This window comes from Petromyzon marinus, chromosome 27, assembly GCF_048934315.1.
Source record: "Petromyzon marinus isolate PM22_M1 ecotype Great Lakes invasive population chromosome 27, UKy_Petmar_22M1.pri1.0, whole genome shotgun sequence".
NCBI lineage: Eukaryota > Metazoa > Chordata > Hyperoartia > Petromyzontiformes > Petromyzontidae > Petromyzon > Petromyzon marinus.
In genome coordinates, this window is record NC_133693.1 from 7,063,957 (window position 1) to 7,081,817 (window position 17,861).

The following is a 17,861-nucleotide window of genomic DNA, read 5'->3' on the forward strand; positions in this document are numbered from 1 at the left end:
TATCTCACCTGGTATGCAGGAGGTCGGGGGTTCGATTCCGACCCTGACGCTTGTATATTTGGAGTTTGCATGTTCTCTCTCTCCATATAGTTGCGTGGATTTTTCCCCGAGTTCTCCGGTTTTTCCCCTCCACATTTAGAAACATGCGCTTGGAGTATTTGGCTGCTCTAAATTTCCACATGGTAAGCCACTAAGTTGAGCTATCATTTGTGGCCCGGTCGCTTCTGAAAAATTGCTTTTTAACTCAGTGGGCCTTATCTGGGAAAATAAAAAAGTTTACTTTATGTACTGTGACATGTCACTGATCCGTCTGCCCCTCCAGCCTTACGTGTGGTTACCTACCTCTTATTTATCGTGTGACAAGTCAGCAATGGTTTTCCCACAAAGAAACTCGGCTGCCACCGCCGGATTGTGGAATTTCACACTTGAGCAAGGAGATCATCTTATTTTTGTTCTTATTTGCCTTCATGATCATCGTCAGCCATGATCTTCTGGCTGAAGGCTTCCCCAAGCCGTCGATTAGCACGGCTGGCTATGTACGGTGCGATAGAAGTTCAGCATACATCACCCTTCGTAATGCTGCAGCGTTATAATCCACCAAGCACCTGCGCACCAGCTGATTTTCATTGGTCTTAACTTTTACAAACAGCTGTCTGGGTGTGTCTCTCCATCCACCAATCGATCTGCCGGTCTGTCTTTATATCTACCCTTGCCTGTCTCTCCACCTGTATGCCTGCCTCTGTCTTGTATGTACCTTCTGTCTGATGGTTTGTTGGTCTGTTTGTCCCTTCATCTGTCTCTCTATCTCCATAGCCCTTTATATGTCTGCCAATCTGCCTGTCTGTCTGTATCTCTCTCCCTTCGTCCACCCTTCTATCCTTTGTAGTCACAGAGTAATAACCTTCCCACAATTTCACTAAAACTGCCCCAGCGGCTCAGTTACTTGGGGCACCAAGGTAGTGACAGTCAACAGCAGTACAGCCTCGGCCCTCGATTTTTTTAGGTGCCTCCGTGTATTATAAGTACCAGTAAATACAATACTTGCGACACTGTGATACATCCTATGTAAGTAAATTGTTAATGAATGCCATTGCATCGTCACAGATGTGTGATGAAATATGTGAACTTTGTTTTTCTTTCATGTCGCTTGGAATCGGGCATGGGTGTGCGGGTGAAACAGAAAAGGGAAGGAATTGAATTTACACCCCCCCCCCCGCCTAAAACAATAGCAGCACCGGGCCCCCATCAAACTCAATTTGGCCCTGAGTACGGCAAGTAGGTTGTGAATGTTCTGACCACCGATTCAACCCGCCCTCTACGTCCAGAAAGCATCCACATTGTCACTATTCACGAGCCGGCCCGTATTCACATATCTGTGTGGAGTAGCTTCATTTTCATGTTTCAACACAGCGGACGGGCGGGTGGCAAGAATAAAGCAGTCTCCAATTCACACCCCGTCCAAGTGCATTCAATTAGGCAATTGAGAGTATATTTGACGGTGGCGTCTGTATGAATACTGGTTGGCAGGGGTAGTTTGTTGTCCTTCCCCCACACCTCCGTTTAGCACGGTTGGCTACGTACAGTGTGAAAGAAGTTCAACACGCATACATGTGCAGCGATGCATCTATTCGGTGATTGATATCGATTCCTAAGCTTACGATGCACACATCGAATCGCACGCCTTACAGGCGTCAAATCGCTTGCTTCAGAGATTAACGCACGGAGGGATGACATCACCCAGGAGGGGGAGACCACCGAGGAGATGGAGCTATGAGATCAGCTCCATGAGCAGGAGGAAGATGGATTGTGGCATCATCACGGAACCGTGAGAGACGGCGGCAACTTGAAAGAGATCTTCATCCAGCAGTGGATAGATGACAGAAGGGAGGAAGCAATAGGCAGGGTATGGTGGCATCAGTGGCATTGTCTGTGATGACATCTTTTTGAGCAATGCATTAAGGCTATGGGTACTTTGGGATTCGCAATTGTGAGTTTGGAATATCGTTACGTGTGGGTGTAATGATAATAGAGATTTTGTCAATGGACCTTGATTCTTAGGTCCGTAGTACATGCATCAAATTGTGTAAGAATCGATTATTTGTTATTTTTTTCATGAAAATATTAACAAATAGGAATCAAAAACTCCGAAGAGACAAATAATGAGAAACAATGCGAATGAGAAACAATTAAATAGTGATGAAAAAAAATCGATGCTTGAACCAAATCAGAGCCCTTAATTCCAAAAATATATCAATTGGCAGGGTTCGGGTTTTGATTTAAAGCTTTCGTGACTGCAGTGATTCATATTCTTGGTTCTTTCGGTAAAGTCACGTTGAAGCGAAACAATAATATGTATAAATTCATTATTTTATTATATATTTATTATTTTAGTGTTTCCCTTCAACGTGACTTTACCGAAAGAACCAAGAAGGGAAACAATAAAAAAATGTATTATTGTTTTATTATATATTTATTACTATTTTATTGTTTCCCGTCAACGTGACTTTACCGAAAGAACCAAGAATATATATAGAGTTCGGGTTGTCAATAATTAAATTTTGATTGGCAGTATTGCCCGATTAAGTCGTTGGATAGTGAACGAATTTCACCTTCGGCCAAAAAACATGGAGCCTAACCCTAACCTCTGGTCACGAGTTAGGCCTGTGTAACATTTGCCAAAAATGGTGCCATTTATTTGAATAAAAGACAGCAAATCAGTGCAATGAGGGAGCCTCCGTTCAGTTCGTGGAGTCCAGTGCACGAAGGAACTTGCACACGGAAAGGGGGAAAAGCACAGATAAATAAACACCCGTGGTAGGCACAGGCCTGGGTGCAATGGGACTGCTATACAGTCTAACATTAGCATTTATTAAACATATATCTTTTTATCGAATGATTTCATTGCCAATCATGCCCAAATATTAAACAGATCTTGGCATCGGTGTTCATGAGCTGTGTAGTAAGTTTCATAGAGATTGATTACTCGGTTTTTTGGTTTTGTCGTCACCGAGCGGATTTCATATTTTCCAGACTGAGCAATGAATAGCCCTCAGCTCCCTTAATCACGGCGCTGTTTGTCCATGAATACCATCATCATGATGGTGGTGGTAACAGTTAATTTGTTAATTGTTGAAACGAGGTGATATTACGGAGACATGCGGCTGTAAATGACGCTGAGCTGCTAATTGCAGTAATTAGCAAGTAATGTGACGGGCTGGTGTTGTGTTTTTTTAATGATCTTTGCGTCACCGTGTCGCTTTCACAGGCATTGACACTTCCTCGCAGTGGAGGTGAAGTCACGAGCTCGCCCGGTGACGGGGTGTGGCAAGCGAAGCAATGACTCCAGCACGTCAAGCGAGCGGTGACGCGGAACTTCAACAGTGATGCTGCCGAGATCGACAACTTCCCCCCTAAACCTAAAACATTCTCGCTCTGAACCTGGCCTAAATCTTCATCCTGAAACACTCTCCCCATAAACCCGGCCTAAACTCTGACCCGATCACAATCTGCAAAAACCTTACCCCAATCCTAACCGTAACTATAACCCTTTTCTCCAATCCGACTGACATGAATCACTATTATTCAGAGGACTAGCAGTCGAAAAATAATGTACTTTTTCAATATATTTTTTGCGTGATTTATCGTGCAATTAACGCAGTGATGTAACGTTTACAACGGGTGTGTTTTCTTACGCACCTTTGGTACCCCCCCACCCTTCCAGGGGTATGCTCGGGAATCTGAGACATTACGTAGGTGATACGTTAGACTTAGAGATTCATTAAGGCCCCTGGGGGTTTTTAGCTGAGCACAAGTTTTATACTTGGAGGATTTGTAAACCTCGGCACACAATTATATTTTTTAATAAATCTATTTATACGCAGCATTAGCCGAGTGACAAGTTTAGAGGCTTATTCTTGCACCGTGTCGTTAAAACATGCGTGACGTTATAACATTTAAGCATGAAATACATTTGTTGCATTTCAATAATTAATGCTTTAAAATAAATAGTCGATCCAATCCTAGCAACAATTGTGTAAAAGTATCAAAATAATACCTTTTTTAAAAAGAAAATTTTAATTATTAAATTCGCTGACGGGAACAGAAAATTACAAGCTTTGGGTCAAACGCCCTTCTGCAGGAAAATACACAGGCACTATATACGGACACACACACACCGACAGACCTGGACACATACAATATGTACATCTCACTTCAATTTTAACACTTACAATGCAGCTGTGCACCCTCTGGATATGCCACACAATGTGAGGGCATCTGAGTGTTGGTTTTTAAACCATAGCACAATACTTTTTTGGGGGGAAAAAATAAACATTTAAACTTAATGCCTTACACATTTGCGTGCCCAACGATCAGTGGGACTTGCACACACACACACACGCATGAGCTTCGCAACTTGACTCAGGTTATAAATTTTGTGTCGATAATAAATCGGTCACCCCTGCCTTTTCCTGACCGGGCAGCACCTTCTCACCACTCTCAAAACCCATAGCCCTCCATTTCTTGTGCCCCGCCTGGAAACGCCACCGCGATTGAATGCCACGCACGCGTACACATTAACGCGTGTGCACGCACGCGCACATGACCACAACATCGCGCCACTATCGTCGAGGCTAAAACTGAATCGACTCAACCATGAGCGAAGGCAGCGACGTCCACCGCGTGCGGAGAGTGCGACCATCGGCCCTGCTGGAGGTGTTGGCGATGGTGTCGGTGATGGTGGCGCCGGGCACAGATGCACACAGCCTGTTCACCTGTGAGCCGGTGACCCTCCGCATGTGCCAGGATCTGCCGTACAACACCACCTTCATGCCCAACATGCTTGGACACTACGACCAGATCGCGGCGGCCAAGGCCATGGAGGTGAGCCTGCCGTTCTTCTTCACGATTGTCATCATCGTCGTCATCGTCATAAGCCATGGGATCTTCACTGTTGCATGAAGGCCTGAAAATGCCGTTGCCATCCCATGCCGTCCCATGATGCCCGCGGTACGTCTCTCGGCCGACGTCACTGGCGAGTGAAATCTGAACCTGGCCTGTGACTCCCCTAAGGGTTGACTCAGCCTTGAGTGAGTGCCTGGTCTGGTGGGTGTCTGAATGGCAGCACTGGGGAGACAAAGGCGATTGAGCGGTGTGTTGGCTAGAACATCCCTTCGTTGCACCGTGCTGGTGTCAATCTGTGCTCGCTAACAGCACTTGCTATATGGGTGAGCTTTGTCTCTGTTTCAATGTATATTGAAATTTGAGTACGTGTGTGTTTGGTTATGCACCTGGAAAGCGGTGGAAAGCGTGGGTGCAGCGGTTAGCGCACTGTGCAACCAACCCGGCGACCATAGTTTGATTCCCGCTCACGGCCAAAACACCAGTGAGAATCATCTGAACCGGTCCTGGGCCTCGCCTAAGTCGACTCAGTCTCATATGAGTTCCTGGTGTGGTGTGTAAACATCGTAACTAGGGAGACAAAGGCGGTCGGGCATGCTGCTGGTAACTCACCCCCTAGTGTGTTGTTCTGGACTTCGCTAACAGCACTTTCCCCAACTGTGTCAAAGGCTACACGGGGGATCTTTGTCTTTGTGTGTTTGTGGTCATTGGGTTCCAACAAATTATCCATTATCATGCTGCTACCCCCATCAGCCATCTGCTGCCAAACATCAAGAGGCCCCCCTATCGAGCCACACCCTCCCATTACCCACCCCAACACTGCCGCATCCCACCCCCCGTTTGCCACAGGCCATGCCAGGCACTGCCAGGCCCTGTATCGGGAAACACAAACCTGACGCGGGTTTCATTCTATCATCGTCATCGTAAGCCATGGTCAATCCACTGCTGAATGAAAGCCTACCCAAGTTACCGCCACTTCTCATTCTATAACCTGTCGGTAAAGGGATGGGTGGTTGCATGGACGTGCGTGTGTGTGTGTGGTGTGTGTGTGGTGTGCATTGGCGTGCTTGGGTTTTAAACGATACAAACGAGGTTGTGTGGATTGGGAGTTGTGGTTGTATGTGGGTTAGGTTTGTGGTGTGTGTGTGTTATGGGTGTGGGGTGTGTGATTGTGTATGGGGGTGTGGGTTAGGGTGGTGGTGTGTGTGATTGTGTATGAGGGTATGGGTTAGGGTTGTGGGTATGTGAAATTATATCGGGTGAGGGTTAGGGTTGTGGTGTGACTATGGGGTGTGGCTTAGGGTGGTGGTCTGTGTGATTGTGTATGGGTGTGGATTAGGGTTGTGTGATTGTGTATGGGGTGTGGGTTAGGGTTGTGTGATTGTGTATGGGTGTGGGTTAGGGTTGTGTGATTGTGTATGGGGTGTGGGTTAGGGTTGTGGTCTGTGTGATTGTGTATGGGGTGTGCGTTAGGGTTGTGGGGTGTGTGATTGTGTATGGGGTGTGGGTTAGGGTTGTGGTCTGTGTGATTGTGTATGGGGTGTGGGCTAGGGTTGTGGTGTGTGCGATTGTATGGGGGTGTGGGTTAGGGTGGTGGTGTGTGTGATTGTGTATGGGGGTGTGGGTTAGGGTGGTGGTGTGTGTGATTGTGTATGGCGTGTGGGTTAGGGTGGTGGTGTGTGTGATTGTGTATGGGGGTGTGGGTTAGGGTTGTGGGGTGTGTGATTGTGTATGGGTGTAGGTTAGGGTTGTGGTGTGTGTGATTGTGTATGGGGTGTGGGTTAGGGTTGTGGTGTGTGCGATTGTATGGGGGTGTGGGTTAGGATGGTGGTGTGTGTGATTGTATGGGGGTGTTGGTTAGGGTTGTGGTGTGTGTGATTGTGTATGGGTGTGGGTTAGGGTTGTGGTGTGTGTGATTGTGTATGGGGGTGTGGGTTAGGGTTGTGGGGTGTGTGATTGTGTATGGGTGTAGGTTAGGGTTGTGGTGTGTGTGATTGTGTATGGGGGTGTGGGTTAGGGTTGTGGTGTGTATGATTGTGTATGAGGTGAGGGTTAGGGTTGTGGTGTGAGTTAGGGTTGTGTGGTGTGTGATTGTGTGTGGGGTGTGGGTTAGAGTTGTGGTGTGTGTGATTGTGTATGGGGTGTGAGTTAGGGTGGTGGTGTGAGTTAGGGTTGTGGTGTGTGTGATTGTGTGTGGGGTGTGGGTTAGGGTTGTGTGATTGTGTATGGTTGTGGGTTAGGGTTGTGGTGTGTATGATTGTGTATGGGGGTGAGGGTTAGGGTTGTGGTCTGTGTGATTGTGTATGGGGTGTGGGTTAGGGTTGTGGTGTGTGTGTGATTGTGTGTGGGGTGTGGGTTTGGGTTGTGGTGTGTGTGATTGTGTATGGGGGTGTGGGTTATGGTTGTGGTGTGTGTGATTGTGTATGGGGTGAGGGTTAGGGTTGTGGTCTGTGTGATTGTGTATGGGGGTGTGGGTTAGGGTGGTGGTGTGTGTGATTGTGTATGGGGTGAGGGTTTGGGTTGTGGTGTGTGTGATTGTGTATGGGGGTGTGGGTTAGGGTGGTGGTGTGTGTGATTGTGTATGGTGTGTGGGTTAGGGTTGTGGTCTGTGTGATTGTGTATGGGGGTGTGGGTTAGGGTTGTGGTGTGTGTGATTGTGTATGGGGTGAGGGTTGTGGTCTGTGTGATTGTGTATGGGGGTGTGGGTTAGGGTCGTGGTGTGTGTGATTGTGTATTTGGGTGTGGGTTAGGGTTGTGGGGTGTCGGATTGTGTATGGGGGTGTGGGTTAGGGTTGTGGTATGTGTAATTATATTGGGTGTGGGTTAGGGTTGTGGTGTGTGTGATTGTGTATGGCGTGTGGGTGAGGGTTGTGGTGTGTGTGATTGTGTATGGGTGTGGGTTAGGGTGGTGGTGTGTGTGATTGTGTATGGGGGTGTGGGTTAGGGTTGTGGTGTGTGTGATTGTGTATGGGGTGAGGGTTAGGGTTGTGGTGTGTGTGATTGTGTATGGGTGTGGGTTAGGGTTGTGGTGTGTGTGATTGTGTATGGGGGTGTGGGTTAGGGTTGTGGTGTGTGTGATTGTGTATGGGGTGTGGGTTAGGGTTGTATGATTGTGTATGGTTGTGGGTTAGGGTTGTGGTGTGTGTGATTGTGTGTGGGGTGTGGATTAGGGTTGTGGTGTGTGTGATTGTGTATGGGGGTGTGGGTTAGGGTTGTGGTGTGTGTGATTGTGTATGGGGGGGTGGGTTAGGGTTGTGGTGTGTGTGATTGTGTATGGGGTGTGGATTAGGGTTGTGGTGTGTGTGATTGTGTGTGGGGTGTGGGTTAGGGTTGTGGTCTGTGTGATTGTGTATGGGGGTGTGGGTTAGGGTTGTGGTGTGTGTGATTGTGTATGGGGGTGTGGGTTAGGGTTGTGGTCTGTGTGATTCTTTATTAAATGTTTCATTCACTCATCACCGTTGCCCCGGTAACGTGCACTGTTGTTATTTGAACAGAGAGCATGGCCCCTTGGGTTAGAGAGTCACGGGGAGGGAGGCCAGGGGGAGAGCTGAGAGTGAGACAGGAGACACAGACGGCGAAACGGAGACAAAGCTCCGGGTCACTGAGATCAGAATTCGGTGCTCACTCACGACCACAATAGCACTCACCACCCAAACACACAAAGACAAAGATCACACCGTGTAGCCTTAAAATACTGTTGGGGCAAGTGCTGTTAGCTAACACCTAATGAAGGCCGGCAAGGCACACGAGGGGTTGCGTCGGACAGCGCCACGCCCGACCGCCTTTGTCTCCCTCGTGGCGATATTTACACACCGCAACAGGTACTCATTTGATGCTGAGTCGACCTAGGGGAGACCCAGGAACAGTTCAGATAATCGTCACTGGTGGTGCCCGAGAACGGGAATCGAACTCGGTTCGATGGCTCATCGCGCTAACCACTGGGCCACCGCTCCCAGGCTCAAAATGCAGTTCACTCTAACAATAGCACTCACCACCAGACACACACACACTAACACACTGGCGAAGACACCGACACAGTCACACACGAAAAGACATATATCCCTGTATATACATTAACAGACTGGGGTATGTCCTGCTGATGAGCACTTGTTAAAGCTGGCACACCACGTGACGGTCTGCTCCGGCCAGATGTTTACAAACCACACCAGGCATTCGTTTAATGCCCGTGACCAGCTCCGATGATACCACTTGCCACTGATGTGAGCCATTGTCAAGAATGGAACCCAGGTTGCCGGGATTGTAACGTGCCACCGCCCCCAATGCTCTATACACACGCACACACAACACACAATTTGAGGCCAAGTGAAGTGTCGAGGGCTCGCTGGCTGGAGGTTACAGGACAGACCCAGGAGCTATGGGTTTTAATGGATGAGTTGACAGGCGCATCGTATATGCTCCCAACTGTGCCATCTCGCTGTGTTTTATGCGCCCGGCGCGCCGCTCATTATTGTGAGTGTCGTTCATGGCTCAAGCTTGAGGAGAGAATATAATCCGTCTCGGGTTTTCCAGTCGCCGGCGACGTGGGCCTGTGGACTAAGTTTAGTCGTTGTGTGTGGCGGCGATGATGATAATGATGATGCACCAGTGCTGGCCTCCACCAGACCAGTTCTCCTGGGAAGCCGCATGGGCTACACATGCCCGTCTGGTGGAGAAGCCACTGCCAGAGCATTCCAATTTCCCAATGAATCCACCTTGTACGGGTTCTCACCTGTGACTGCAAAATCCAATCTGGCCACAAACGGCCACGGTGGCTCCTCCACCCCCCAGTTGCGTTCTTTTCGATCGCCCTCTGCAAGAACCGAACCTGACACCGCTGGTATGAGTAGTCGGCAAGCCGACGCAGCTCCAATTCCTTTTCAACATCGGTCCAGCTCTTCTCTAGGCCGTATCACGCCCCCTCCGTCTGGCCATTCAGAAGCTACTGTACTTGGCCATGCGGTGGCTGAGCTTGCAGGCTACATGACCCAGCCAATGCATCCCCTGCATGCCACAGCAGACGCTCACTGATGGGACCATGGACATTCCTCAGATAGAGCATTAGGATGCTTCCTCGCACACGCACACACTGTGGTGCACAGATACACAAAGATAGCCTTAACAGACTGTAGGAGCAAGTGCTGTTTTCGAGAGTATATGAAAGCCAGCACGGCACACGAGGCGGTGGGTGGCTAACACCACACCCGGCTGCCTTTGTCTCCCCAAGTGCTGATGTTTCATACACCACTAGGTTACTCATTTGAGGCTGAGTCGACTTAGGCGAGGCCCAGGACCGGTTCAGATAATCGTCACCGGTGTTGGCCGTGAGCAGGAATCGAACTCGAGTCGCCGGGTTCTTAGCGCAGTGTAGCGCTAACCGCTACGCAGAAATACACAGACACAAAATACACACGCAGATCAACTCCGCACGGATGTAAGGGCTAGGGTTGTTCCTGGTTTTCCCAGAACGTCCTCTTAGTCGCTTGTCTGTCATGGGAAATCGGTCAGTCATCCCGGGACATTCGGAGTGTGCCGGTTTGTGTCTGTCATGTAACAATAACGATAACATTATTGCACTATTCATAATAAATTCGGCCAGTAAGGTAAACAAACCTTACTGGTTGTGTCGGGTGGTGGAGGGTTACGACACATTTACACTTACTCGATTACAAAAGCCTGCAACGTGTTAAACTAATTATTGTGGTTCTCGCTTGCTTCTGATATTGCGAGAGATCTTCTTCACACGCAATCCCAGTCGCCGTGGAACGTCGTCCCAACGTTGACCCGACGTCGGATCAACGTCGGGGCGAATTGTTCCAAAAACCGGGGACGTCCCAGTACATGTGCCAACTTTGGGTCGACGTGGCACAACCCCTGCGAAGAAATGAAGGGAGAAGACAGAGAGAGAGAGATGGGTGGATGAGTCGCATACCCCCCCCCCCCCTCGTGAACACAGGGGTGTGGGCTGAGGGTGGGTAACGTGGATGGAGAGGGTGCACAGTGGTGAACACCCCAATGGGAGGATAAGGCGAGTGAAGGGGGTGGGTGGGGTGGCTGGCTGGCTGTATGGGGGTCGGGAGGTGGGCAGGGAGCAGGAGGCAAAAGGGTTTTGAAGCAGCTGTGGTGAGCGAGGCCATGTGTGGTGTGCGGTCGTGGCGATTATTAATGAGTGGGGGTGACAAGAGTCGTGTGTGTACGAGTAATCTGAGAAGTGATGGTGCAGCGGTTAGCGCACTGCACTTCCCTCTCACGGCCATCACCAGTGACGATTATCTAAATCGGTCCTGGGCCTCCCCTAGGTTGACTCAGCCTCAAGTGAGGATATATCACTACCCGCCCCTTCGTGCGCCATGCTTGCCTTAATAGGGGGTCTCAAACAGCACATACTCCATAAATACGGTATGGGTGCGATATGTCTTATCTTGTGTGATGGTGGTGACTGCCATATTCTTGATGTTGGTGGTTTTAACAATGAAGGTCCTCTCTTTGATTTAAAGCTTTCGTGACTGCAGGGATTCATATTCTTGGTTCTTTCGGTAAAGTCACCACGTAGAAGGGAAACAATAAAAATATAAAACAATACAATTCTCACGACGTTTCGACTGCAACACAAGCAATCATCATCAGGTGTGAAAACCACAAGAAAATTTGAAAAAAGTGGCCCAATTTTTTTGTTGTGGTTTTCACACCTGATGATGATTGGTTGTGTTGCAGTCGAAACCTCGTGAGAATTTTATTGTTTTATATTTTTATTATTTTATTGTTTCCCTTCTACGTGACTTTACCGAAAGAACCAAGAATATAAAGTCCTCTCTGATCAATCTGGACCTCTATCCCCTCTCTCCTCTCCCCTCCACTCTCTTTCCCCTATCACCTCCCTCTAATATCTCTCCCCTCTACCCTCTCTCTCCCCTCGACCTCTCCTTCTCTCTCCCCTCTCTCCTTATCCCCTCTTCCTCCCATCTCGCCCACCCCCTGCCAGCCGTTCCACCCGCTCGTGAACCTCGAGTGCTCGCCGGAGCTGCGCCCGTTGCTGTGCGCCGCCTTCGCACCGCCGTGCGGGGGCGGCTCGGAGGGGGCGTCCCCCTGCCGACCGCTGTGCCGCCGCGTTCTTGCTCTCTGCTCGCGTCTCGCCGACGTCTTCGGCGTCGCGTGGCCCGACGAGATGGACTGCGAGCGGTGAGCTCCTCGGCGTTTCGATCCCCACACTTCTCCCCGCCCCCACCTTCCCCCACCTTCCCCCCCCCTTTTCCTGCCTGGCACATTTCGAGCCGGTTCCAGAACTGAACCGGCGATACGCTAGCCTCTAAAAACAGGCATCTGAATCTGGCACGGGGCCGAGCAGGGCCAGGGGCGGGGCTAACCGCGTGACGTCAGTCGACACGGCCTGGCGTCACACGAGCCGCTCCAGGCTGGCCCGGCACGAGCCCACCAACACCACCACCGCCGCCACAGCCGCCGCTAACCTTCCTCTCCTGCGACCGCAGCTTCCCCGACTGCGACGGCGTCTTCCGCGACCCTTCCCACGGCGGCTCTGACGGCGACCGCCGGGGCTCGGGGCCCGGCGACCCTCGCCACGCGGCAGCCGGCGGCGGCGGCGGCGGCGCTCAGCCGCGGGACTTCGGCTTCTGGTGCCCGCGGCAGCTGAGGGCGACGCGGGGCCTGGGCTACCGCTTCGCGGGCGTGCGGGACTGCGCTCCGCCGTGCCACCCGCACATGTTCTTCGGGCGCGACGAGCTGGCGCTTGCCCGCTACTTCATCGGCGCCATGGCGGCCGTGTGCCTGTGCGCCACCCTCTTCGCCGTGCTCACGTTCCTCATCGACGTGCGCCGCTTCCGCTACCCGGAGCGGCCCATCGTCTTCTACTCGCTCTGCTACCTGGCCGTGGCGCTCTGCTACCTCGTTGGATTCGTGGCGGGCAGCGGGGCGGCCGCGTGCAACCCCCCCGACGCGGCGCGTGGCACCGCGCCCACGGTCACGCAGGTACGGTGGACGTTTGGTTGGTTGGTATGTATGTTGAACTTCTTTCGCTCTGACACATAACCAACCACGTTAAACGGAGGTGGTTGGTGGTGGTAGTAGTAGTGGAATCGGTGGTGGTGGTGGTATTAGTGAATCTTTGGTTGCTTGTTGATGGTGGTGGAGATTTGGTTAGTGGTGGTGGTGTGGTGCGAGTAGTGATGGTGGTGGTTTGGTTGCTTGGTGGTGGTGGTTGTGGTTCAGGTGGTCGGTCGAGTGGGGGTGTGGTTAAAAAAAAGCTTATCAATTTAAACAACGGCGGTGATGGTGAGGATGATTGATATTCGTGTTGGTCATACTAATGTGAATGTCAATACTGATCAGACCAACGTTTATTTGCGATGCTAAAACACATCAGCAATGCCAGTCACCAATTTAACACGTAGGCTTTCACGACCAATATTATCCATATTAAAGGTTTTTTTTTATGGGTTAGATTGCATAAATATCAATCTCGTTGAACCTGCCACACGACAAAGCCAAATAGTAAGGTTTCTCACGTAAACAAAACGTGCCAATTAGTTACTATTTCAACACACACCGGCGTGTTGGAGAGTCAACCCACGACATTAACAATTCGAGCACTGCAACGTTTCACCGGTGATTACAACCAGTCGTGCTAACGCTACCACGAACCCTTCTGCCTCTCCTCCTCCTCCTCCTCCCTCCGCCGCCACCGCCAGGGCTCCCACCGCCGCGCCTGCACGCTCCTCTTCGCGCTGCTCTACTTCTTCACGCTGGCGGGGGCCGGCTGGTGGGTCGTGCTCACCGTCACGTGGTTCCTCGCCGCCGGCCTCAAGTGGGGCAGCGAGGCGATCGCGGCGCGCGCCCCGCTCTTCCACGGCCTCGCCTGGGGCCTGCCCGGCGCCCAGACCACCCTGCTGCTGGCGCTGGGCGCGGCCGAGGGCGACCCGGTGAGCGGCGTCTGCTTCGTGGGCGTCTACGACACGGCGGCGCTGCGCTGGTACCTGCTGGCGCCGCTCGGCCTGTGCGTGGCCGCGGGGCTCGGCCTGCTGCTCGCCGGCTTCGTGTCGGTGAACCGCGTGCGCCTCGTCATCCAGCACGACGCGCGCAACCAGGAGAAGCTCGTCAAGTTCATGATCCGCGTGGGCGTGTTCAGCGCCCTCTACCTGCTGCCGCTCGTCGCGCTGCTCGGCTGCTACCTGTACGAGCAGGCGAACCGCGGCGGGTGGGAGCTCGGATGGCTGCACCGCCACTGCCAGCACTACCACATCCCCTGCCCCGCGGTGGTGGGTTCGCCTCGTCGTAGTCGCTCGCTCCTCGCCCACCTCCCCCCTGCCCCCCCCACCCACCGCGCAATCATCGCTTCTCGAGCGCCACTTACCCGTGTTGTGACGGAGGCCCCGGACACCTGTCACGCGAGGGTTTGTACATCGACGAGGCGACGTCAGCGCCGGTTGTGCTCGTGGCGAAGCCGTCAACTTGACGGGAGCACACGAGCAGTAGGCTCTGTGTGTAGAGTTGCTGTAATTATAGTTACCGTCTTACGTCCCCCGTGTCTGCGACCAAGTGGGTGACGAACTTCTCCTTGTCTGTAACCTAACCACAAACGACCAGCGGGAACCTTTTGCTGGTCGGGCACTCCCAACTTCCAACGTGCAGCTACGCTGTGAAAGTTACAAAGAGCTGGGTGGCGCATTGGTAAACGCTTGGGGCCATTCAGTAACAAGGGCCCGGTTCAATTCTTGTTCCTCTGGTGTCTGTTGCTAGCGTGGTTTCCCGAGTTCCCGAGTTGCACCGCGTGTTGAGCATTTCTCCTCTCAAGCTTTTGCCACGCACTACTGCGGGCATCTTCAGAAGATTAAGTGAATAATTCGTGTAGTACAAGCGACTGTGAAAACTTGCGCGTTCAACCGAGTTGCGTCCTGTGCTGTGTGTTATGTATGCGTTCGATTGGCGTAACTGCAACGTTTCCGTATCTGTTGCACAAATCACTTGCTTTGCATCTCGACACTAACGATCAATTAGTGAATGTTTCATATCATCTTGTTCCCCACGCCATGTTTATCATTTTATGTAATTTATCACCACATCCACCACAATGGGCCACGGTCTTCTATCCACTGCTGGATGAAACGATCTCGAGGCCCTCGCCACCGCTCGCGTTCTCACGATACAACGATCGGTCGGGCTTCTGCGCACGAGCCGATTTCCTCACTCCATCTCCACCTAATGTCGTATATATCCTGACGGAGCGCAGGCGGATGAGCCGGGCCGCCCGGACCTGACGCTGGTCCTCGTGCGCTACCTCATGACGCTGCTCGTGGGCATCCCGTCCGTCTTCTGGGTCGGCAGCCGCAAGACGTGCTCCGAGTGGGCGAGTTTCTTCCACCGGCGCGGCAAGCGCGAGTGAGCAGCCCCCACCCGATCGCCGAAAACCGCGTCACTCGCACGCCGCGACGTCCAAGGCCTAGGCCTGGAGCCCAGGCCACGTCCTGAAGACGCGCCAAAACATACCGCCAGATCCGCACCCGAATCAAATGTGTAAAACATGAGGAAAGCCCCCCATCGTAACAGGCCAGAAAAAACCATAAGCGTCAAATTATTTTCTACGTCCACACCTGAGCGATCGACCGCGTGGTCAAATCCATCTTGAAATAGCGCAACTTAGTCACCGCCTGCCAGCTGCTTTGTCCGCGTCTGAGTGAGCAGTTTCCCAACGAGGTAAATTAAACATCGCGTTCGGGATCGTAACGACCAGTTGTAGTTCCCAAATGCGTCGCGTGAACTATGCGTCGCTACAAATTTCTGAGCGGACCAATACTTGGTCCTTCTCGACTGCGAACAGCAACCGGCTGCAGAGACGACCGCGTAGAAGTTGTTCAGTTTCGTGCAACCGAGTTGCACAACAACTGATCACTCCAGTGTGGACCCGGCTTGAGGCTTAGCTGGCCTAACCTGACTACTGGGCCCTGAGTCTCGGCCAAGCACTAAACCCAATATCTAAGTCTCACCATAACCTGGGCATTATGCATACTCTGAACTCTAACCCTGAAGCATACTGATAATCATAGCTGGATCCCAATGTCTAGGCCACAGTTCAGTCACTGAACCCTGAGGCTGTCTGTCTCGCTGAGCCCAAAGTCGAGGATAAACTCTGACCCAAATTTTTTTAAAAGTGATTTGCTGCTCAAATGAGCATTGAGGAAGTGCTCATCTCCTGTTTACAGCCCTGAACGAGTGGTGGGAAATTCCACGTTCCTACATTGGCGGTGAGTCTACCCCTAGGACAAGCACTGCTTACTTGAAACTCGTTTTATCGACCCCACAGCCGAATGATGGGCTGAATCAACCCCCGACCAGGATTAGAACCTGTAACCTTCCGATTGCAGGGTGCTCGCTCTACCGATGAGCCACCTGGCCTGCAGCTATGCCTAATTCCAGTTCTAAGTTCAAGGCCGAAGCCTGACCACTGTCGTTGATGGTTGATTAACCATGAGGCCACAGCACTGGGAGCAGGCCCAACTCTTAATTCCTAAAATCTAACCACAAAGTTGAGTGCACTTTTGTTTACTAAAATCCGTCAGCTTTGCCTAGTCTCTAATCTATAAAACTATTGTATTTTTAACCACCATTGGATTCGAATCTTATTGCCACGCTCATATGATTGTTGCACATCTCTGCTGACAGGCTAGAATCAAGTTCAAACTCCACATTCCTATAACGGGGTTCAACATATCTATAGGGCCGCCAGTGTCTCCTTCCTACAAAGCGGTCAATTTGATTGATTCCAGAGAAATGACATTGACCTCTCAAATATTCTTCCCATGAGACATTGCATGACAAAAACAATATCTCACTATACTGGAAGAAAGGACAGTTCAACACATCATCCTGAGTCGTGTCTTATTATCATTTCAGTTTTTTTTACGCAATTGACAAACGCTGAGACCTTTATTTTCCCGGAATACACTGACGGCCGATTTTCCAGGACAGGACAAGCCACCGTAGTTCAAGTACGATCCTGGGAAAATAAATCTAGGACAGGTGGTAACCGCACTGTGACCCCTGCCCTGTCGATCGCCCCCTCTTCCCTCCGCCAGCACGACGAGCGACTCCCAGCAGATCCTGGAGGATGTTCGCTCGCAAACGCAGGGCCAGGCGCCCGCCACCGCCGCCGGCACAACGCCGGCCCCGGCGCGCGACCCCAAGACGCCCGTGGTGCGCAAGTCCCGCGGGACGTCCACGCAGGGGGGCGGAGGAGGGGGAGCGTCCGTGGCCGGGTCGCTCCATGCCCCCACCGACGCCGGCAGCGTCCCCAGCCGCGTGGGCAGCAGCTACCATGGCAGCCTGCACCGCTCGCACGACGGACGGTGGGTGAACACCGCCTCGCTCGCCTGGCCGCTCGCTCGCTTGCTCGCACGCTTGCTCGCACGCACGCTTATGCGCTTGCCTACACACTCCCTCGCTCACCTGCATCGCTTGTGCTCTCGCCAGGCATGCTCACTCACTCTCCCGCATACCCAGGCACTTATTTCCTTGGTGACTCCACAGAAATTAAGCAAACACTCATGCTATCATTTTTCCTACCAAGATTTGAAAGTGTGTTAACGCATTGGATGTGTCTGTTCGTCTCTCTGTAGTGGCGGGTCCTGATAACTCTCACAAAACTTGAGTATAAAGTTGCATTGCTGTTAGGGACTTACTTTATAGAGACCAGCCAAATTGATAAAATCGTTGCCCAAACCTGGGTAATCAAAACCAGTGTCTATAGAGGATAGGCCTTATGGATCAGAGCTGCGTCATACCACCATACACGTTAGTCGTGCTAATATCATCCGAAGACAAAGACGCGTGTCGGAAAGCGTTTTGGAATCCATGCGTAGGCATGCATTTTCTTCATTGTTATTTACGTTCCCTGCCGAGAGCCAAAGGGGGGAGAGTAAGCGCACGTATGGCGACACACACACACACACACGTCATTG

At 51.6% G+C, this 17,861-nt stretch overlaps 1 protein-coding gene across 1 annotated transcript in view; it reads left to right on the forward strand.

Annotated features, from left to right (window-relative positions):
• The window catches only part of LOC116946589 (frizzled-3-like), a 28,281-nt gene that overhangs the window by 2,483 nt on the left and 7,937 nt on the right, over positions 1-17,861 (forward strand). The window contains exons 2-7 of the mRNA XM_032961645.2: positions 3,266-4,881; positions 11,879-12,075; positions 12,384-12,879; positions 13,599-14,165; positions 15,137-15,285; positions 16,980-17,249. Of these exons, the coding sequence (XP_032817536.2) occupies positions 4,654-4,881; positions 11,879-12,075; positions 12,384-12,879; positions 13,599-14,165; positions 15,137-15,285; positions 16,980-17,249 (1,907 nt within the window). The 5' untranslated portion in view covers positions 3,266-4,653. The remainder of the gene's footprint in view (positions 1-3,265; positions 4,882-11,878; positions 12,076-12,383; positions 12,880-13,598; positions 14,166-15,136; positions 15,286-16,979; positions 17,250-17,861) is intronic.